The sequence below is a fragment of the Hylobates moloch genome, unplaced genomic scaffold (genome assembly GCF_009828535.3).
Source record: "Hylobates moloch isolate HMO894 unplaced genomic scaffold, HMol_V3 SCAFFOLD_9, whole genome shotgun sequence".
In the NCBI taxonomy this organism is placed as follows: domain Eukaryota; kingdom Metazoa; phylum Chordata; class Mammalia; order Primates; family Hylobatidae; genus Hylobates; species Hylobates moloch.
Window position 1 is genome coordinate 2,963,980 of NW_026652284.1, and position 22,360 is coordinate 2,986,339.

The 22,360-nt window shown below is 61.2% G+C and overlaps 1 protein-coding gene across 1 annotated transcript in view; it reads right to left on the reverse strand.

The window, feature by feature from the left end:
• Window positions 1-22,360, reverse strand: part of MEGF6 (multiple EGF like domains 6) — a 116,871-nt gene that overhangs the window by 92,342 nt on the left and 2,169 nt on the right. The window contains exons 2-3 of the mRNA XM_032758699.2: window positions 15,924-16,058; window positions 8,902-9,011 (exon numbers count right to left, since the gene is read on the reverse strand). Coding sequence (XP_032614590.1) covers window positions 8,902-9,011; window positions 15,924-16,058 — 245 coding nt within the window. The remainder of the gene's footprint in view (window positions 1-8,901; window positions 9,012-15,923; window positions 16,059-22,360) is intronic.

Here is a 22,360-nt window from a genome sequence, read left to right on the forward strand (position 1 = left end):
TGTCCTGTTATGGGTGTGAGTGACACATGTTCTGTGTGTGGGTGTGAGGACACATGTCCTGTGGGTGTGAGGACACGTGTCCTGTGTGTGGGTGTGACACGTGTCCTGTGTGTGGGTGTGAGTGACACTTGTCCTGTGTGTGGGTGAGGACATGTGTCCTGTGTGTGGATGTGAGGACACTTGTCCTGTGTGTGGGTGCGAATGAGGACATATGTCCTGTGTGAGAATGAGGACACATGTCCTGTGTGGGTGTGAGGACACATGTCCTGTGTGTGGGTGTGACACATGTCCTGGTGTGGGTGTGTAGACACGTCCTGTGTGTGTGTGTGACACGTCCTGTGTGGGTGTGAGGACACATGTCCTGTGTGTGGGTGTGTGGACACATGTCCTCTGTGTGCATGTGACACGTCCTGTGTGTGGGCATGAGTGTGGACATGTGTCCTGTGTGTAGGTGTGAGTGACATGTGTCCTGTGTGTAGGTGTGAGTGACATGTGTCCTGTGTGTAGGTGTGACATGTGTCCTGTGTGTGGGTGTGAGTGAGGACACATGTCCTGTGCAGATGATTGAGCATGGTGTGTGAGCATATGTCTGCACATAAACACGTATGTGGCGTGTGGCCTTGTGCACGCTCGAGTGAGCATGTATGGGCATGATCGTGAATAGGTGCTCACAGATGTGTGTGCGCATGCGTGTGTGTGTGTGTGTGTGTGTGTGTGCCAATCTGTGCAAGGCGGTGCGTGAGCTCATCTGGTGGGCGGCGGGTCCAGATGCAAATGTGTGCCTGGCACAGGGGTCCATGAGTCTGGATGCGACTCCACAGGAAGAGAGACCTGGGGTGTAGGGGTGGGGATCACAGTGGGACAGCAGGTCCCGCCAGGCCATTTGTGAAGCCTGTGCTGTGTCTGCATGGAGGAAAACGGAGCCCAGAGCCTGGGGCGCCAGCTCAGCCAATTCCCACGCTGGGACTCAGGGCTGGCATGTGGCCAGAACGGAAAAGGAAAAGGAAACGGCAGAGGCAGGAAAATGGAGGGCGGCCCGGGGTCCACAGAGGGCCCTGCAGCCCCTTCCCAGCAGGCCCGGCCAACCAGGTGGGCAGAGGCCACAGGGCCCGGATGACCCAGGAGGGGAGGGAGACCTGCAGGGCCCGCCGGCCTGATGGTCCAACAGCTGGATGTGGGGTCCCAAGCCCAGGTCTTACCCTGGCACCCCCGACTGTAGGTGCCAAGGCTGCAGGTGCACCACAGCCCAGATCCAGGGCACTGTCCAGTGGCCTGGACCCCCATCGATTCTGCCAACCCTACTTGTGTGCAAGGAGGAAGGGCACCACCCCCGTCCTGGGTTTCTGCAGCAACACAGGCTGTATATAGCACCCTTGACATAAGTAACTCCATCTTAGAGTCAGACTCTATTTCACATCTCAGAGGGCACTTTGCCAAGAAGGACAAGATGTCTTTTGCTTAATAAACAAATTTTACAAATAAAGATTGCATGCAACACAAACAAGCACACTCTCCACTCTCAGGCCTCACCGAGGACTCCGTGGTCATAACACCAGCAGGCCTTCAGCTGCCGGAAAGGGCTGTCCTCGTGGAAAGAAGTCAGCATCTGCCCCAAAGTCTCTGCCACATCAGAGTCCCTTGCAAGGCCCAGGGAGGCCGCCACGGCCAGACCAGGAGATGCTTTTTGTCTTTTGTTTGTCTTTTCTCCCGTTAACCCTTTCTCCTATCTCTTTCTTTCCCAGTGTTCAATGTGACTTTGTTTGTTGTGAAATGTCTAATCTATAGCATTTATATATTGACTAAGTACACTATGATACGTAGTTTGCAATGTTGACAGGCGTGTGGAGTGGCGGGAGCCTGTGTGCCTGCGGCTCTGACTACGGAGTGAACTGGAAGCACGAAGGAGAACCGCCTCCTCGGGAACTCCATGGAGCTCACAGCCTCTGTGATAGAAATAGCATCAGTAAAGTCTGACATTGTGGAAAGACACAGCCATGCGTGGACCTGGCTATCTCTGAGCCTGCACTGCTCATGAGACGAACCATCGCAACACCTCCCTACAGACTCAAAGCCCGCGCAGGCCATGGATTTCCTGAGAATGTCTTTGTTCTCCCTGGACAGCCCAGCATCCCCCAAGTAGCAAGGGGACAGGAGGGGCCAGGAGGGGACAGGAATGGCCAGGAGGGGGCAGGAGGGGCCAGGAATGGCCAGGAGGGGGCAGGAGTGGCCAGGAGGGGGCAGGAGGGGGCAGGACAGCCTGGAGAGAAGCTCTGGGTAGTTGCACTGAGGCATCCTCCCTGGGCCATGGGTGACTGGGCGTCTGCCCCAGAGTCGAGGGCCAGGCAGGCTGGACACAGAGAGGGGCTCCAAGGTCCTGCAGCCCCAGCCTTCGCGGAGGCAGAGCCAGGTCCAAGCTCTCTAGACTCAGTTCTCACTCCATCTGCAAATCCAGAATCGCATCCCTTCTCTCTGCACCTCCTGACCCCCCTGAACTGAGCCCTATCACCTCTCACGAGGGCCACCATGAAGCAGCCCTCACTCCCACCACTGCCCTGCATGACAGGCCCAGCCCCTCCTTTGCACAGACTCTGCCCCTGCCCTCATGAGGGCCCCAGGCCTATCCCCCTGTGGTGGGGGGAATCCTGTCCCCCAAATATTCCTGCCTTCCTGTGACCTCTAAATGTGACCCTGCTTGGAAATGGGGTCTTTGCAGATGTGATGAATACCACGACTGAGATGAGGCCCTGCTGGATTAGGGTGGGCCCTAGGGCCTCTAGAAAAGGCCCCAGAGACACACAGAGGGGAGACGACCACGTAGAGATGGAGGCAGAGCGGGGAATGAGGTGTCTACAACCACGGAACACCACGGAAGCTGGAAGAGATAGGACGGACCCTCCCCCAGAGCCTCAGGAGCGGGCACAGCCTTGCTGACACCTTGATCTGAGGCTTCTCTCCTCCAGAACTGTGAGAGAGTAAATTCACGTTGGTTTCAGTGCTAGGCTTGTGGTCCCCACCCCACGCCCATCCCATTTGCTCCAGCCATAAGATCCTGCCTCAGGGCCCCGCACCTTCTGTTCCCTACTCTGTGACCTCTTCCCAGGCACGTGCAAGGCCCACCCCTCACATCAGCAGACCACCACCACCTGGACAGAGGAGCCTTCCTGGACCCCCATCCAAGCCAGCACCACCCGGCCCCTCTGCCCCTTCCTCCTGCCTCACTTTCTCCATAGCATTTCTCACTGACGACTTCATCCTTTCCTCAGTGTCTCCTGCAAGGACAGGAGCCCCAGGAGGTCAGGGCAGGTGCAGGTTTCTGCTCACTGCTACCGTCTGGGTCCAGAGCACCATGCCAGCCGCTGCCGGGCCTCCATGACCGTGTGTCAAGTGGATCGCCTGCATCGGCCCCGTTCAACACACTTTACGGCACTGTTTTATCTCTGTGACTTTGTGGCTTCTTTATTTTTCTTTTCTAAGATGGCCTCTAGATTCAAAGTGCAATTAGTTTGGGAAAGCCTGTATAGTCTGTCTCAGGAATCCACACTGCACATTCGCATATTAAAGGCTCTGAAAATTCCTGCAAAAAAAAAGAAATCTGCTGAACTCTGGTTTAGGAAGCGCTTACTGGACCACAGAATCCCTTCCCAGTGCCCATCACAGCCCCCGGAGCTGGTGCAGCTCCTAACTGCACGCTGAGGCCCTGCCTCTCCATCCAGTGGCCTCCCGCTCCCCTGGACCAGGCCAGCACAGCCCATATGAGGAGTTGCGGGGTACGGGGGCTGCAGGGAGGGTATTCCTGGGCCTTGTTCCTCCACAGTTCCAGCTCAGGGTATGCATGTGGAAGGGCTGGCAAGTCAGCTGCTCCAGGCTGGTGCTCATCTGCTACTCTGCCCACTGGGGAGCCCGGCTTGGAGGAGGGGTGCCCAAGGTAAATGGTGCTGCCAGGACCAGGGAGACTGGCTGAAACATCGGCAGGGTCTGGGAAAAATCCAGCACTGGACCAGGATAAAAGTGGAATTCAGAGAATCCCTGAGCAGGAAGGACACCCCCCAGCAAGAGAAGTGGGCCCGAACCCCACTGCACCCGGGCCACAGGCTCTGCAGGATGTCGTGGGCTCTGGAAGCCCCAGTCATGAGGCCCCGCCACCCCGCCTGGCACTAAGTAAGTGGCTCTCAGAGAAATCATAACACGATTAGCAGCTTCCGGCCAGTCTCACGGGCGTTAGCCTACTCCTCGCTCCTACACAAACACAGCGGGGCTCCCAGGCCCTGACATTGTCCTCCACGGCCGGGTGTCCAGGTCACACGAAGCAAGGAAATTTCACAATGGCTGGGGGCGGGGGGGACATCATCGGCTCAGGGGCCTCCCCTCTCCCTCCCCTGCCAGCAGGGGCTGGAGGGCGATGGAGAAACGAGGAAGGGGCAAAGGGTGAGAAAAGGGAGGGCAGAGACACAGCCAAGCCCTGACTCACAGGGCCCTCTAAAGAGTGAGCATCTATCCTGCACAGGGGCCGTGTAAATACGGAGTGAGCGTCTGTCCTACACAGGGGCTGTGCACCCCACCACCATCCTCCAGCTCACAAGGACAGCGGTGCCCTGGGCTAAGGAGCAGGGAGGACCGTGGCTGGGCGCGACCCCAATGCCCACAGGCACACTGGCTGGGGAGACCATGAGCAGCCATGTGTGACTCTCAGCAGACCCCACAGAGGCAGAGCCTCCCAGGGGCTGAGGGTCTTCGGCACCTGCAGCGACCCTGAGACTCCCACCTAACACAAGCCCCCGACCCCACCAGCAGCCGTGCCCCGCCCTCCTCGCATGAGCCGGCAGAGATGGGAAGCACACGACAGAGCTGGAACGTGGCGTCGGAAACGCTCGGCTCACCCAGGGTGGGAAGGCAGAGCCTCAGCTGAGCACGGGGAGGCGGGAAGAGACATCCCAGAACCACCGAGCAGGGGGTAAGGCCCTGGGCTCGGTCCTCAGAGACCCCTGCTCACAAGCCCCTGCACCCAAGCCCTTGGCCAAGGGATGCCGTGACCGAGGTGCCCAATCACCGTGTGTGCCACTGTCACTGTCACTGCTAGTAACAGGAGTCACCACAGGCCAAGCAGGCTTCACCCAGGCCTCCTCCTCTAAGAACAAGAGCTGGCATTGCTTGAGTGCTTACTGTATACAGGCACCAAGCAAAGGCTCCATATGAAGTGACTCATTTAATCCCAGGTTTTCAGGTGGGCGTTGTCACACCCAAGTCTTGGGGCCTGAGGCCTGATGGGGGCGCGGACGAGGGGGCTGGTGGGGGCTGCTACCAAGGCCTCAGAGTTCACAAGGGACCGGATGGGGCTGCTACCAAGGCCTCAGAGTTCACAAGGGACCTGATGAGGCACCATCGAGGGGGCTGGTGGGGGCTGCTACCAAGGCCTCAGAGTTCACAAGGGACCGGATGGGGCACCATCGAGGGGGCTGGTGGGGGCTGCTACCAAGGTCTCGTAGCTCACAAGAGACCTGGAGGGAACTGAGCCCAGGACTGAGCCATGTTTTCCACTCTTGGCTGCTTGGACGGGCATCGGCACCCGGCCCATCAGCGAACACTTGCTCCACATGCTGGCTCAGGTCAGGCCAGGCCAGGGTCCCCGAGGCCACCCATTCTGCCCTGCCAGGGCACTCCTGTGGGATGCAGAGAAGCCCCCAGCCCCAGCCAGCCCAACAACCTCACACAGTGGCCCCGGGAGAGCAGCCGGTTCAGAGGGAGGCTGGCACGGTGCCCCCAGGCCTGTGGGTCCCGGCATGCAGCCTACTGCCCTGAGAGGGGCAGCTTGAGGAAGGGCCTGCAGGCTTCCCTGCCTGGACTGGAGGCCTCGTGGTGTGGGGAGGTCCAAAAGCCTTGGCCAGGCCCCCCGCTGACCCTGACTCACTGCTCCCTCTCTGACGTTCCGGGCTCCCGGGCAGCCCCCCAGACAACCCCGCAGTCCCCAGCACCACCCCCCAGGCCCCTGCTGGCCCTCATCTGCTCATCCTCACTTCTGCAGGCCTCGTCACACCCTGGCCAAATGAGAAGCATCTGCTCACGGTCAGCGTCCCAGCCATGAGCTCCACGTGGGCAAGCACCTGCTGCCAGGGTCCCCTGAACCCCCAGGACTCGGCAGCAGCTGAGCCAAAACTCAGCAAATAATTGAGTGACCAAATGAATGAATGACTCCATGGCTAGCACAGGACGCACCAGGCAGCACCCTTCCCACCCTTGGGGCTCAGGCGTAGCCTGTGTGAACCCTGACTTCCACCCACCCACCGCCCCCCTCACTCGCTGGGACCCAGCCGTGGGGGTGAACAGGGAGCGGCCGGAGAAGGAGATCACAGGGATTCCCGGGGCCATGAAAACAAGCAAAAGTAAAACATACAAACAAGCAAATTTTGTGCTAAAAATGAATGTTTAAAAACAATGAGAAAGCCAAAGCTCAAGTCCAGGATCTGTGTGGGGACTCCGCCGACATGACAACCAGGACCCCCACCCTCCCCTGCTCCCTGACCCCAGCCTCAGCCCAGCCCAGGCTGCCCGGAGAGGGTCTCAGCCAAGATGTCCTCCACCCCACTCCAGCCAGCAGGGCCAGGCCAGGGCAGAGCCACCGCGTTCTTCTAAGGCCCCAGGGTCCCACATGTGGATGGCGGCCTAGTGCCTGGCCACAGCACAGGCAGACAGAGTTGGCAGGACGGGCCCGAAGCTCACCACAAGCCGGGCTGGTGATGGAGATGCGCACACTCGCTAGGCCCTGCTGGGACCATCGAGACACTGAGGTCCCCACAGCGGGGAGAGGCTGAACAAGCCTCAGGGGACAGCCCAGCCGCTGCCCTGGAGCCTGACTCTGAGATGGTTACTGCTGAGGCAGGTGAACACAAGGCATACACGAGGATAGCCAGAGCCTAGCTCGGGGCTCAGAGGGGACGGCATCGGGGGAACGCGGCCACACACACCTCTACCTGCAGTTGCCTTCCCTGCCCGGGCTCTCCACCCCCGCCCACCCAGGACCCCAGGCCCAGGGGCACCCCCACCCCCACCCCAGCCATTCATGCAGCTGTGCCTTCAAGTCCCCTCCTGGGAGCAAAAAGCCCGCTCTCCCCCAGTAAACCCTGGGGACTCGGGCTGGCAGCCCCACTTCCTCTCCCCGCCCCCCACCCTGCTCCAAGCTGCCTGTCGTTTCCCCCCATTATTAGAATCCCCTTTGGCAGGCCCCAGAACCCCTGACTCGGAGTGGAAACCTGGGAGAACCTTGGCTTTGATGTCTGCCCCCTCCCCACTAAAAAGACCCCTTTGTTCCTCCCAGACAACAGGAGCAGAGAAACGCACAGCTCAGGCGCCACCAGCAACAGTGAGGGCTGTGATCCCCTCCGAGGGGCGGCTGGCCAGCACCCCCCTCCCTGCTGCCAGCAGTGGCCCTGTCGCCTCCTTCTTGCTTGTTACTCTCCTCCCTTCCTGGAGAGAATCACCCACTTCCTCTACTGGAAAAACAGGGCCATCATCCCTTCTCTTCCCCTTTTCCCGCTGGAGCTCGAGCCAGGACGGGCGACTTCAGCCCCGGTTTGCAGCCCGCATGCTTCCTGTGTGAGAAGAGCCCCTGCGGCTCCAGGCAACTACCTGCCATAAGGACCCCTAGAGCCGGGTTCTGTTCCTGTCACCAGAGCCCAGGGGAGCCCACTGCCCGTTAACCCTCAACGTGGGGAGTGCTGGCCGGACATGGGGGCTCACACCTGTAATCCCAGCACTTTGGACGGCCGAGGTGGAAGATCGCTTGAGCCTAGGAGCTCAAGACCAGCCTGGGCAACATGGTGAGACCCTGTCTCTACAAAAAATACAACAATTACTCCGGCACGGTGCTGCACGCCTGCAGTCTCAGCTACTCGAGAGGCTGAGGTGGGAGGACTGCTCAAGCTCGGGATTTTGAGGCTGCAGTGAGCTATGGTGGTGCCACTGCACTCCAGCCTGGTTGACAGGGAGACCTTGCCTCTAAAAAATAAACATAAAAAGTAACAAAATAAAAATGTGGGCAGTGCGTGACTCCCAGCCACACTCCACGGTGCGGCCTGTCCCTCACTGGCAGGATGCCACCTCGATGTTTTAGGGGAGGCCGGCTTTATGGGACAGGGTCCCACGACCTCTGGACTGACCCCTCCCAGGGAGGGACACTGACCCCTTTGCCCAGGCTGTTTCACCAGTGGGGGCTTCTGTCCCCATGCCTGAAACCCTTCCCAAACATCTCTGTAGCTGTGAGCCCCATTGCTTTTACAAAGCAGAGGCTTGAGAGCCGCCCACTCAGCTCAGACCACCCAATTCCAGTCCTGGGCCCCCACCTCTGAGCCCCAGCACATCAGCACCTGCCCGGGTCAGGCTGTGTGCGGCACAGGCCTCTCAAATTGTGCTGGCTACATAACGGAGAGAGGAAGGAACGGCTCCCTCGCACCCACTGAAGTTGAGGCCCACCACCCGGCCCGGATTGGCCTTGGGAGAACATGGTATAGGGAAACAGGGCAGGGAGAGGGACTCGGGGAGCTGGGGGTGAGTGTGGTGTGGCAGGTGAACCCCGAACTAGGCTCAGGAGTACATGAACCACAGACACCAATGCATGGCCCCAGGAAACCCTCAGACACCCCGCCAATGGCAGGCTCCCGTCCTCCGGCAGAGCCAGCAAAGTGGACTGACCCCACCCGGCCCCAGCTCTCTCTTTCCGCAGCTCTGCCAGCCTCGCTGACGTCGCTTTTGCAGCCTTTGGCAAGTGGCGTTGCTGAGTGAGTGGCCCCTGAGTCTCTCGTGTTGCTGGGGAAGGGCGATCCCCACCAGGCCCAGGGCAGATTCATAGCTCTGCTGAGTCCTCTGGGGTGGAGGCGGAGGGGAGGGCAGGGAGGCACAGGCGGCACTCACCCGAGAGGCAGCCCTCCTCGCCGGGCTGCTGCGTCCACCCTTGGCAGCACCTGAGCACAGTCCGGGCCTCCGTGGTATACACCTGCCTGTAGCCCATGTAGTAGACGGTTCTAGAAAGAAAGAGAGAAGCGAAGTGCTTACCATCGCGGGACTGGCTGTATTTGGCTCTCACTGCACCCCTGGGGAGACTGACTCTGCGTCAGCCGGGTTCCCAGCGGCACAGGCTGCAGCACCAAGGTTCCCGGGTGGGGTGGCTGATGCCAATGCCCAGCCAGGCTCTTGTGAATGAGGGGGCAGCACGGAGGCAGCAGGGGCCGTGCTGGAGCCAGCGACAGTGGCCCCGTGCTGCATGCAACCCGGGCACACACTACCCCACTGCCTCTGCCCGGCCGTCTCCCTCCTGACGGTGGTCCTGGCTCCAGGCTGGTGTTGGGACGCACAACTCACTGCTCGCTCGGCTCTCAGTGCCAGGCAGGTCTGTGAACATCTCGGGGAGTTGTAAGTGCCCAGCCCTGGAGCCAGAATGATTTCTGGGATGAGCCAAGTTGGCCCATGGTGCCCAGGACCGGGTGGGCTGTGCCAGGCAAGGGAGGTGCCAGTTCAGACTCCACATTCTGAGTCCATCAGTGAAGCAGACGGCCCCAGTAGGAGCCCCACACACAGGTGCCATGGCCACTGCCCCCTATACCTAGGAGGACAAAGCTGAGCTGGGGAGACAGAGGGGACCTGGAGGAAGCAGTTATGGGGAGTAGCAGGAGGACCTGTGTGGGCCCAGGTCAGAGAGGAGGCGCCATGGCGGGCAGGCAGGGAGGGCTTCCCGGAGGCAGTGCGGCCAGGACAGCCTTGGTCCACAGGCTGGCTCCTGCTCGGATGGGACGGGCTGGGGCTGTCACTAAGGCTGAGCAGAAAATGGTAGGGCCCCCCAGGAGATGGCAGTGTCCTCCTGGGAATGGGCAGCCTGATCTGGCTAGCCTGAGAAGGTGCCCACAGCCAGAGAGACTCCAGCTACCCAGAGGACATGCCGTCCCCCTCCCCAAGTCCAGAGGCTGCCCCAGGCCACCAGCACCGTGCAGCCCACAAAGCCCGGCCACCTCAGGGCACCCTGCGCCATCCCCTGCCCAGCCCCCATCTCCACCCCAGGGCACCCTGCGCCATCCCCTGCCCAGCCCCTGTCTCCACCCCAGGACACCCTGCGCCATCCCCTGCCCAGCCCCTGTCCCCACCCCAGGACACCCTGCGCCATCCCCTGCCCAGCCCCTGTCTCCACCCCAGGGCACCCTGCGCCATCCCCTGCCCAGCCCCTGTCTCTACCCTGCTCCTGCAGGCATCACCAGCCCCCACGCATGGGAAGTCTTGGCAGAACATTTGGCAAGGGGCCTGCCTCTCCCACTCTGGGACTTGCCCTGAGTGAGACAGCTACAAACCTAGAGCAGAGGGAGGGTGGGAGGTGGGGCACCCCAGCCCACACAGCCCCAGCATGCCACCCACCATCACACCCCCAGCCCGGGGCTCCTAAGTCTCAGTTCCTTCTTGCCTGGGCCTCTTCCAACTCGAGCTGCCCCCCACAGGCCGCCAACCACCCGCTCTATGCCCCCTAAAGTGAAAGACCCTTGGAGAGGGCTGGTCGGCCTGCGGACCCTGCAGCCCCTATGAGGACCGACCCCTCATTGCCCTGCAGCCACCACCAGCTCACACAGGCCCCACTGCCACCAGGGAGCTGGTTCATGCACGGCTGGGGTCATCAGGGGAACGAGGCCTCGGCCACATGGGTGCCTACTCCTCTGCCTTCTGGAAGGTTCTCTGCCTCTCGAGGAAGCTCCTTTCCTGCTTCCTCAGAGCATGGGTCACATCAGCCCCAGGATCTGCGCACCAACCCTGCTGTCCTTCCTTGGGGAGCCGCCCCGACGCCTGGGTCCTCACCCCTCCGCTGCCCAAACAGCCTCCACCCTCACTCTAGCAAGGACCAGCAAGACAGATGGCCACCTGTGCCACCTGCCCACTCTGACACCCTGACTCCCGCTGCTTGTTCTGCAGTGACTAATGTCCCCACAAACTCAGGTCCGCCCGGATGCGACCTTACTTCTTGGAAATAGGGTCTTTGCTTCACCTGCAATTAAGTTACCATGAGGTCATTCACAGTGGATGGGGGGCCCTAATCCAGTGACTGGCGCCCTTATAAGACGGAAATTTGGACACAAGCACAGGGGATGGCTGTGTGAACAGGAAGGCAGAGATGGAAATGGTGGCCACAAGCCAAGGCACTCCCAGACAGCCGGCAGCAGAAGCTGGGGCTGTGACAGACGCCCCCTCAGAGCCCCTGCAGGGGCCCAGCCCGCCCACACCTTGATCTCGGACTTCCGGCCTCTGGAGCTGGGAGAGAATAAAGCCCTGCTGTTTTGAAGCCACCTGGTCTGTCGGGGCTCACTGCAGCAGTGGCAGGAAACTCTGGCACTGCTCACCACGTGGTACCTGCCCAGGGGTCCCAAGGCTCTGAGGCGTTTGTGTTTGCAAGGACAACTGCTCACGTGGATGTGTGCAGCGGGAGAATGGAGAGAGAGGCAGAGAGGGACAGAGGCAAGACAGAGAGACACAGAAAGAGAAACCCAAGGAGTAGAAGATGCACCCACCCCCGGCCTGCCCTGCAGCCTGCAGACCCCACAGCCAGCCACCCTCCCCCATCTCTGCCGCTGTCTGCAGGGGCGGTGACCAGGGGCCCAGCCAACAGCCTGGGATCAAGGGCCCTTGAGCCTCTGGGAGCGGCCAGGGCAGCCGGGCTGCCGTCTCTGGGTAACGAAACACCCCCAGCTTGCCAGGGCTGCTGCATGGGAAGCCGGAGGTGGGCCCTGGGGACCCTGACCCAACAAACAAGCGGGGCCAGTGGCGGGCGGGCGGGCCGCTTCCCGGAAGCATGTACTCATGCACGAGCACTGCAAAGAGACGCTCTGGGAGCGCCTTGCAAACCCCGTCTTGGCAGGACATGAAACCACTTGCCCGGACAGAAACCGACCACCGCAGTGAACAATATTTGGCAGAGCTGAGAGCGTTTGGGCCTGTGCATGGTAAATATTTATCCCCTCTCTCAGGCTGCAGTGGTGCCGGGCTACGTGCTGCTTCCCTGGGCCACTGACCACCCCCTCCATCCCCCGGAAAGGGAATGACCCTTGCAGCCCTGGCAGCCCCCGTGAAGACCAGCCCTTCATTCCCCTGCAGCCAGCACCAGCTCACACAGGCTCCAACGCTGGGGAGCTGGTTCACGCAGGGCGGGGGTCGTCGTGGTAATGAGGCCGCCCCTGGGTGCCCACTCCTCTGCCTTCTGCAGCCACCAGCTCACAGTGGAGGCCACGGCTCAGGGAGTGTGGGCCTGGGGGGAGGGACCTGAGCGGCAGCTCCACCATCAGAGCCCCTCCCCCACCGCTTCCTTCTCAGGGACCTTGCTCCTCAGAGGGCAGGAGCCCCTTTATTCAAAGGGCCCCCCAGCCGGGTTTGTCAGGGAAGTACCCACTGAGGGGGCTGCGGGCAAGACCCCTGAACACCCAGGCGCCCTCTCAGCTGTACTCACAGCCTCACCTACTCTGGGCCGGGCCGGGCCGGAGCACCCATCACCCCGCGGCCCTGCCTGAGGCAGGCAGCAGGCTCCACAGCCCAGAAGCCAGACCAGGGGCTGACGCCTGCTGCCCTTCTGACCGCAGCCACCGCAACACCACAACACAGCCACTGCGGGGCCAGCCCGGGGAGGGGGCTCATCTAATCCTCACTGCTGCTGTGAGCCAGGTGGGGAAACTGAGGCTTCAGCAGGTTCCCACCCTACTGGGGCTCATCCAGCCTGCTGGCCTCCCCCCCAGAGCTCAGGAGAGGAGGTGCCTCCTTGTCTGTCCAGGGCAGGAGGGTGACCCTGCACCAGGCAAGCCAGGGTGTCCTCGGGCTGTGGGGTGCGCAGCTGCTGCCTCTCGCCCTCGGCTCTCAGCCATCCTGCACCCTGCCCCAACCAACTGGAGAATTACCAGTGGAGAAGAATCACTACAGAAAGAGAAGGCCAGAAGCCAAGCCCTTGGGGACACGGTCCTGACAATGAGGCCCCAACAACCTGGCACGGGCACACCGCAGGCAAAGCTGGACATTCAGAGCCACATGTGGAGCCCTTTAGGCCGGGGCAGGGTGCCTGCCACCAAGCCCAACTGTGGCCTCACAGCCTGAGTCACCAGTCACCCAGCCGTGTGACAGTGGAGGGCTTGGCGGCAGTCTCGGCCCGGCTGGTGAGGTGGCAGATGGAGGTGTGTAGAGGCTGAGGGGCGCGCATGGTGCCCTGCCGGCCAGCACTCGTGCTTGCTTCTCACTCCAGGGCCTGAGGAAGCCCAGGCCAGCCCCTGACCCCTGCCCTGCTGGGGCTATTCTGCGCATGGGCACCCCGTTTCTGAGTCCCATTCTGTGCCAGGCAGCCCGGAAAGGGTTAGGCTCTGACAGGCACGACCCCAGGCCCAGGAGATACTGTCAGCCCAGTTCACAGGTGAGAAAAAGGAGGCTGAGGTCGCCAGGCTGGTAGGGGTGGAGACAGCGATGAAACCAAAAGCCTCCCATGGCACCAGCTCACCCTTGAGTCACCCCTCAGTGCCACAGTGCTCTGGGGTCCCGCCTCAGCTGCCCCGGCCTGGGCTGCAGCGCCAAGAGCCTGCCCGGCCCTCGCCCCTCTGCTCCCTCCTAAAGGCAGCCCGGGCCACCTTCCCTGCATCTCCCCAGAACCCAGGGGCCTCAAATGCTCAGTGCCCCGGCTGAATGGTGGCCAAGCCAATGAGTGGCCCTGCCCTTGCTGAGCCCAGCCACACATACCCAGGCATCTGCTGTGTGGCAAAGCTGTCCCCGTGGGCACAGGAGGAATGGCCCGTGCCCACCTCTGTGATGCCACCCAAAGCCCAGCTGGGACGCTGGGGTCCCCACCAGTTCCACAGTGAGTTGGGAACCAGGTCGTAAGCACTGGGGGCTCGAGGGCAAACGGGCAGGGGCTCAGGGTTAGGGACGGGGACTCCTGATGCCAGAGGAGAAGAAGCAACGCTCTGAAGAAGGACAGGCGGGAGCCGGAGGGCGGGGGACAGGGCTGGCTCCTGGGAGGGATGAAGGGAGCAGGCCCCAGGCCAGCGCTCCAGGCACCACCCAAAGTCTCACCGCGTGGAGTGACATCTGGACCTGGCATCTGAGGAGACTCCCCCGAGGCTGCACAGCTGGATTCAGCCCCCCCAGCAGCTTGGGAGGGGACACAAATTGGGAACGTGGGATTTGGGAGCACCCTGTGCTCATGAACAGCCCCAGGAGCATCCCAAAGGGACAGGGGCCCAGGCCGCATGTCACCACCTCACTTGGGGCTGGTTCCAGTACAGCACACAGGACGCCCATCCCCCTGGCACCAGGGTGGTAAGAGGCCTCTGGTTCCCCCAGGAGTGGGGGCCAGGTGAGAACAGCCCAGAGTCCTCGGAGGTGGACCTCGGCTCCTCCCCCACGACAAGCCCGGGACCTTGAGGCAGAACGGCCACCTTTCGGGAGGGAAGGTTGGTGAAGAGGCCCAGACACCCTGCACTGGGTAATGCCGGGGGGGATCCTCTGCCAGTGCCCCCCTACCAGGCAGGGGGACTTTGTCCACGGCTGCCCCCAGTGCCCTGCCAGGAGGCTGAGGACCCTGGCACATCAGCAACGCTGCTCCCACCCTGCCTTCAGGCCAGCCTGGAGACCACAATGGAGAAATCGTGCCCCCATGACAGGGGGACTTCCTCAGCCCAGCCACCAGCACTCTCTCCAGCCCTGGGCTCAGATGGCTTCTGGCTGCTTCTAGAAACGGAGCTCTTCCACCATGAGCTATTGGCAGGAGACCTGGCTGATGCAACCAAATTTCTGCAGGTAAATCCACCTGCACCCATGCACGAATGACATCCACAGGGCCGGCCCGCATCCACGCACGAATGACATCCACAGGGCCGGCCTGCATCCATGCATGGGTGACGGTCAGGATAGACTGCAAGCTGCTATTTTGGGGAAAACAGAGATTTCTTCTTCTTTTTGCTCAGTGTCCCTGAACCTCAGCCCTCCTGGCACTAGGCCGGGTCATCTGTTTGGGGGGTCGTCCTGTGTGCTGCAGATGCTGAGCAGCATCCCTGGCCCCCTCAGCCTGCCCAGCTCACCTGTCACCAAACCTGACTCCACATCTCCACTGTCCTGGGGTAGGAAGACAGAACTGCCCCTGAGTGAGAACCACCATTATTGCCTAACAGTTTTTTTCCTCCTCTGCTCTGAACACATCTGAATTGCACAGCAAACATGCATTGACCGGAAAGCTGCCGGAGTTCCCTGGAGCGGGCACAGCAGGTGCAGGTGTCCCGCATGGACCCCACGCCCAAGAGAGCAGCACAGAGCAGGGCCTCGGCTCCTCCGCAGATCCCAGGCTGAGAAGCTAAGCCACGCTCTTATCTGAGAACGCTTTCCTGCTTTCCCTCCCCCAGACACACGGAAACCCTCCACCTGACATGGGGTAGCTGCCAGCTCCCCGCACAACCCGCTTTGCAGCAGGGCCAGCTCTGCAGAGCCCACATCTATAAAAGGGGGAGAGGTGTGCACAGGCACTCAAGTTCGGTGTTGAAATGAAATCTTGAGCAGTAAAAGGTTTCACGTGTGTTTGGGAACAAGGCCCTAGGGCCAAGCAGCAGCAGCCTCCCACCGGGCCTCCGGCAAGCTGAGACCGCTCTCCCCTTCCTGCGTGGCCAGCATCCTCCTGGGCTGGGCCCCTCCTCCTCCACAAATCCCTCACAAAGGACTCAGGTGCGTGGCTAAACAGGAGAGGGCTACAGCATGTGAGTAGCCCCGTGGCAGCCCCACCTTGAGGGTGGGAGAGGCCTCATGCTCAGATGAGGGCTTCAGGCAGTGGGCGTGCATGGCCCCGAGACCAGGACGGGGTCCCAGCCTCAGCTGCCCAGCTCCTGGGTGGTCAGTGCCACCCTTTGTGTGAATGGAGCCCCTCCCCCAACATGGGCCCCTGCACTTACCTCCGCTCGTGGCCCACGCACCGCGCCTGCCACCCGCAGCCAGCCTTCCACACCAGCACCGTGTGGCTGAAGGCCTGCACGCACGGCTGGCGGCGGCCCACCAGGGTCAGCTCCTGCTCAGCACACACGTGGGGCCTGGAACAGAGACACAGAGAGTCAGCACCTCAATCACCCCCAGCCGGCAGCACCCACCCCTCCTGCACCCCCGGCCTTGGGTGTTAGCTCATCTGGAGTGAGGTCCAGACCTGTGGCCAGGCCTCCACGGCACAGTGCCCATGCCAGTGCCCCAGGCCAGCTGTGGGACCCAGGCTTGAGGGCACAGGAGCTCAGGGGAAAAGGCAAGATGACTGCCACATCCCCCCCTCATGGGCCACAGCGTGGCTCCTAGGGCTCTAAGACCTCGAGACACAGCCACCAATGACGCTGCCTCAACAGACAGGAATTGTGGCCTCAAGGCATAGTCATGCCTCGTCCAGAATCCAGGACCAAGCGCGGGCCCATCTGTCCTCCCCACCCCAGCCCTCCCCACCTCGCTTCAGAGATCTCCCCAGGCCTGATGCTGCTGGGGCACACAGCTGGGGTGAACCCGGCCCATCCACTGTGAAGTCAGCGGCTCCCTGGCATCCTATGACCCGCACTGGTGTGTGTTTGCTCTTGGAGGAGGAGGTGAAAACCCCAGCCCCATCCCTGCCAAGCTCCTTCAGGTCCCTCCAAGGCCTCTCCAGCCCAGAGGCTGCATAAGCCAGGGGATGGGGGCACACCGAGGACAGGCGCCTTAAGCCAGCCACCCAGACCCCACCGGGCTCAGAGCAGGTGGAGAAAGGACTCAGGCCCTGTGGGGGGAAGTGTCAGAGGGAGGGACCTGCCAAAGACAGCCACACGGGCCAGCACCTCCAGAGCAGGGGCTCGCCCCTGGCCTGCCCTGACCCAGGGGTGAGGCGGGCTCGCTCCACAGAGGCAAATTCGGGGGGAGAGGACAAGGCTCCAGTGCTCGTGTCCCACTGCGTCAGGTCATGTCTAGGGGGCCTCAGAGGAAAGAAGAGGCTTGTCCTGCTCTCCCAGCTCTGGACTTGCTCCCCAGAACCAGGGCCAGGCACACCTGGTGCGGGCCGGTGTCTCCCCTCCAGCCTCAGGTACAGCAAGCCTGGCAGATCCCGCCAGAGCCCCTCCCACCTCCTGGGGGCAAGCAGGTGGCATGGGCTCCCCCAGCCTCCTCATCAGAGGTCCCCCACCCCCCGGGAATATTGTCCAGACTCGGTACCGCCCTCCACCCAGGCCTTGCCAGGAGCTCCTAACCCGCCGCCACCGCTCAGCACTCGAGACTGCCCGCCCTGTCCAGCCACCCTGGCCCCAGGCCAGCCGCTCCCAGATGGAGGCTCTCGCAATGGACGACTTCATTTTTCCTCTTTCCTGGGGCTTGTGCTGTGTGGGAAGCCCTGTGTCCCCTCTGACATCAGCCCACCCCTTTGTGCTGAACAAATCCAGAAAGCACAGACCCAACACAGCAGTGGCAAAAACTGAGAGCAGCAAATGGCAGGGCCTCACCAGCCGGGACAGCAGGGGCTCCGCCAGGCTGCCGTGGTACCTGGAGGAGGGACCCTGGCCTCCAGCTGCCCACCCACGAAGGGGCAGATGAAGGCTGGGACCGGAGTCCAGCTCCAGGTCTCCAGTCAAGTCCGAGAGGGGCTGGGGCTGCTGCTGGACACGTCCTGCCTGTGACCTCCTGCCAAGAGGTTCTGCCCACACTCTCCCGCAGTTTCCCAAACACCCCATCCCAGGGCTGAGGCTTGCCCACCCGAGGCAGTGTTGATTCCTGGAGTCCAAGCCCAGGTGACTGCAGGGCAGGGGCACAAGGCAGGGCACGAGGCAGAGCAGAGCTCCTTCTGGCCATGAGCAGGGTCCAGGCTCCCCACCAACTCCCAGACAGACCGGCAGCTGCAGCTGAGAAGCCTCCACAGCAATGGCGCCCTCCAGCTAGGCAGGATCAGCTGCACAAACCCAGGGCAGGTGGAAAGGCTCTGCCATTGCCTCTTCCTGCACCAGGAAGACAACTCTCACCTGGGTGGAGAGCGAGACTTCCAAAAACCCCAACTATTTCTACCTGGGAGCTGGGGAACAGGTGACTCATTCAGGAGTGCCTCCTCCGTGCCCAGCACCAGGTTCTTTCCCGACATTACATCATCAAATCTCTCCCCTCCCAGGGAGGAAGTGATAGTGACCCCCTGATCTGCTCAAGGTCACCAGCTAATGGTGATGACTAAGGGCCAGGTCTCTCCCACCTTCCCCCAGCACTGTTGGGCCTCTGTGTCCCAAGGGCCATGACGGATCCCAGAATGAGAATAGGGGAGGGGGCAGGACCAGAGGATGGATCAGGGACAGAAGGTCACGTCTCCAGGGAGAGCCCTCCTCCGCCTCCCTGGGGCTGGGTCCTGACTTCATTCCTGACCCCCAGACTACAGCACCCATGGGGGATGGTCTCACAGCCCCCAGGGCCACTGCCCCACCCCACCCTGCTGTGACCCAAGGCTGACCTCTGTGGATCACATCCTCCCGGCACCTGCACACACACACACACACACACACTCTCACACTCACACTCTCAGTCACACAAAAAACTCACACTCAATCACACACATTCACAACCACTCATACACACACCCACACACAATCACACACTCACAGTCACATACACCCTTACTCATACTCAATCACACACACCCACACACACAATCACACACACTTTACATGGACTCGAACACACTCACACAATCACACACATTCACAAGCACATCAATCACACACATTCACACTCACATGCATGCTTACACACTCAACATGCTCATACACTCACGCATGTTCACACACAATCACACTCACTACCATACCCACAATCACACACAAACTCACACTCTCACGCATGCAAGCTCACAAACTCACACACACTCGCACACACATATGCACTCTCAAACTCCCATTCATACACACTCACAGATACACACACAGGCACACACACACTCAGACACTTACACACTTTGCCCTCTGGCTGCCAGGTGGGTTTAGTCAATGGGAGGACCAGCAAGAGATGCGGGAGAGGCACTGGGGTGTGGCCCTCCTGTCAGGGGTGGGGGCCATGCCCACTCTCTCCAGGTTCCAGAACCCAGCCCCCACCCAAGGGATGGCCTCGGCTGCACGGTGACACCCCCGTGCTTCCTGCGCCCCTTCATGAAGATCCCCAACCCCTCCCAGGACAGTGCCACCCCCGTCCTCCTCCTACTGACAGATACTGTGTCCCCCTGAAACTTAAAAATTCACGCTTTCATGTAACAGTGTCAAACTTGGGATCGGAGACAGGTGTTTTAAAGAACTAGCACATCTTGGAGGGCAGAACTCATGATGAATGCACCCACCCCACCGACCATCAGGCTCTAGGGCTGCAAAGCATCATGCAGTGATTCTCAAAGTGGGGTCCCCCGGCCAGGACCAGCCGCCCCTCCTGGGAACCTGCAGAAATGCACACTCCTGGGCCCCACCCTGGAACACTGAATCCAGGACTCTGGGGGTGGGGCCCAGCATTCCTTGGGGAAGGAAGGATTGTGTGTGTTTGCCCAAGCCCACCAGGGGATGCCAGAGCACACTCAAGCTTGTAACCCCAGGCCTAGCGGTTTGAAGCAAGGTCTCACCGCCAGGCGGCCTGGGTTTGAATCTCAGTTCCCCACGCCCCATCTTTAAGACGCGCAGGTTACTGAACCTCTGCCTCAGTTTCCTCACCTGTAAAATGAGGACTCACAGCACTGACCTTGCCAGGTTGTCATGAGGATTAGATGAGCCCACACAAAAAGGGCTCCCAACAGCCCTCAGCAGGTGTGAGCTAATGTTACTGCAGATGCTGGGACTGTTTATTCCGGAAAAAGTGTCACTTGTACCTCAAAAGTGGGCCATAGGAACTGCTACAGGCATTGAACGCTTTTGCCGTCCCTGTGCCTTGCAACGCACTTACCCACAGCGAGCCCTGGGCACAAGTGGCCTTGAACTCCTTGCCATAAAAAAACGGAAGCAGTGGGGGCGGAATAGGCCGATGATCCCCGAGCTTCTGGGCTACAGGGTCCAGCCCCTGACTCTGCGATGGCCCCTGTGCTGAGGGCAGCCACTGTGAAGGGACTCTGTCACCATCTCAGGATGGAGATGACACAGAGAGGGCAGAGCAGTGAGCTTGGGTTTTCAACAGACACCCCAGGCCTGGGGCCTGGCTGTGTAGCCTGAGGAGTCACTGACCATCTCTGAGCCCTCAATTCAGCATCTGGAAAGCAGGCGTGATGACAGCTCGGGCCTCCAGGGCTTGGAGACTTCAGGGACATGGCCGGGGCTGGGGGTCCTGAGGGGTTGGGTGCTCCCCTCTGAAGGGCCTTCTTGTCCCTCCTGGCCCTCCTCAAACCTGAGCAATCTCAGCTGCCACAAACCAGCAAGATGACAATGCTGAAGGACTCACCGAGACCCCTTGCCAACCCCACCCTGGACTACCCAGCAGCCCTTCCCGCACGTCACACCCATCACTCTCTGGGCCCCTGCCTGCCTGGTGCGTTCTATGTCTCCCCAATAACTCCCCCTCCCTCACGGCTCTCCCCAAGGCCAGAGGGGCCTTGCCCTGCCCAGCCAGGCTGTGATCTCTGAAAGCAGCTCCTGGGTGGCTCTTGCAGTGACCCCCAACAAAACTGATTGATCATCAATCAAGCCTTCAAGGCAGCCTTCAAGGACGGAGGGGGTGAGTGTGGGAACGACTGTCTCCTCTGGGGACTTCGGCACCGCACACGCAGCCCCGGTGGCCTTCCCGCACCGCACACATGGCCCCAGCAGCCTTCCCACCTGGGAGGATGAAGGTGGCAGGGGGAGGGCAGGCAGATGAGTGGACAAAAAGAAACCTCCCACTGCTGCACATGGGTCTGAGGAGAACCCAATAAAGCGCCTGGTGACCCTTGACAGGACCAGAGTCCCAGGCCTTTCTGTTCCTTGCGGCTGGATCCTGCCTCCCATCTGGGGGCGTGGAACAGGAATTCCCAAACTACAAAGTGGACCCGGCGCAGTCGGAGGCGGAATGCTCCCAGCTGGCGGGCCATCTGCTCCCGGGCAGAGCTGGGGCTCCACGGGCAAGAGATGGGCACGCTGCAGGGTCCCTCCAGGACAGGCAGCGACAGTCTGGGCCCAGCGACAGCGTCACCAGTTTGGGGAGGGGGGGATCCAGAAACCGGGCAGCCAGCCTGGCTCAGCTCCCCAGGCTGGCTGAATGCAGCCCCTGAACAAACCCCTGTGGGAGGCGGGGGCTGGGGGGAGTTGGGGGGGCTTGCTCAGGACAGCAGCCCTGGAGGCGGGGCTCGCTCAGGACAGCAGCCCTGGAGGCGGGGCTCGCTCAGGCCAACAGCCTCGCGGTTATTTTTAAAGGCTCGTTTTTACCCCCATGGTTCTCCTCTGCTTATGCTTCCCAGGCCCCCATGCAGCCAGCATGGGGGGAATCTCAAGGCCCTGGGTTGGGGGAGCCCAGCTCCTGCCCTGGGGCCCCTCGGACCCTCCTGTAGACAAGGAGACAATGAACAATGTCACTCAAAGCCCCAAAGGCAGCAGCTCACAGAAGTGAGAGCTCCTTCCCCTCCAGGTCACGTGCTGTGAAACTCAGGGCCCTAAGGGGAGGCTGAGAACAGCTGTCTTCTACACCCTGGGGTCGGGCAGCAGGCCTGCTGACAACCTGCAGGCCTCAGGCTCACAAATGGGGCCCTTGGAGCCCATGGCACCAGTGGATCCAAAGAGCTACTTGCAAGATTGGACTTGAGCTTGCAGGGCCCCACCCGCCCTGGAGGGGAGGCATCATATCATTAGCTGATTCCAGAGCACTGGCCATTTTTGATTTTTGTAGCACAGCTGCCCAGAGGGGACTCCATCAGAGAGAACCTGAGCCCCGCGAAGCGGACATTCCTCTCTGCAGCCCAGCAGTGCCTCTCAGGGCCTCCAAAATGTGGAGCTTCCAACCATGGCTGGTCTGAGCTCTGCGGGTCCATGCCTTAGCAGGTGGGCAATCGGCCCCCCTCTCCCAGACCCTGTTCCCAGATGCCCAGCCAGCAGCCTAGGGCCTCCTGCATGAGGCCCCAGGAAAGAGGCCAGCCATCCTTCCTCATAGCAGAAATTCACTTTGGAGTGACCTGAATCAGCAGAGAGATCAGCTCCGCCCGCTCCAGGGATGGGGGAAAGCACCTGGATTTGCGAGTCAGAGGGCACCCCCCTCACTGCCCCCAACAGCATCTCCCAGAGGCCCCGGCTTCTAGCATTAACAGGAGGTTGGCAGTAAGGCTTCAACTCAGCAGCCAGTGGTTCAGGAACACTCAGCCAGAGGGGGTGCCGCTGCCCCGTGCCAGGCCCTGCCTGCTCATCAGATTCCCAGGAGGAAAGGGTAA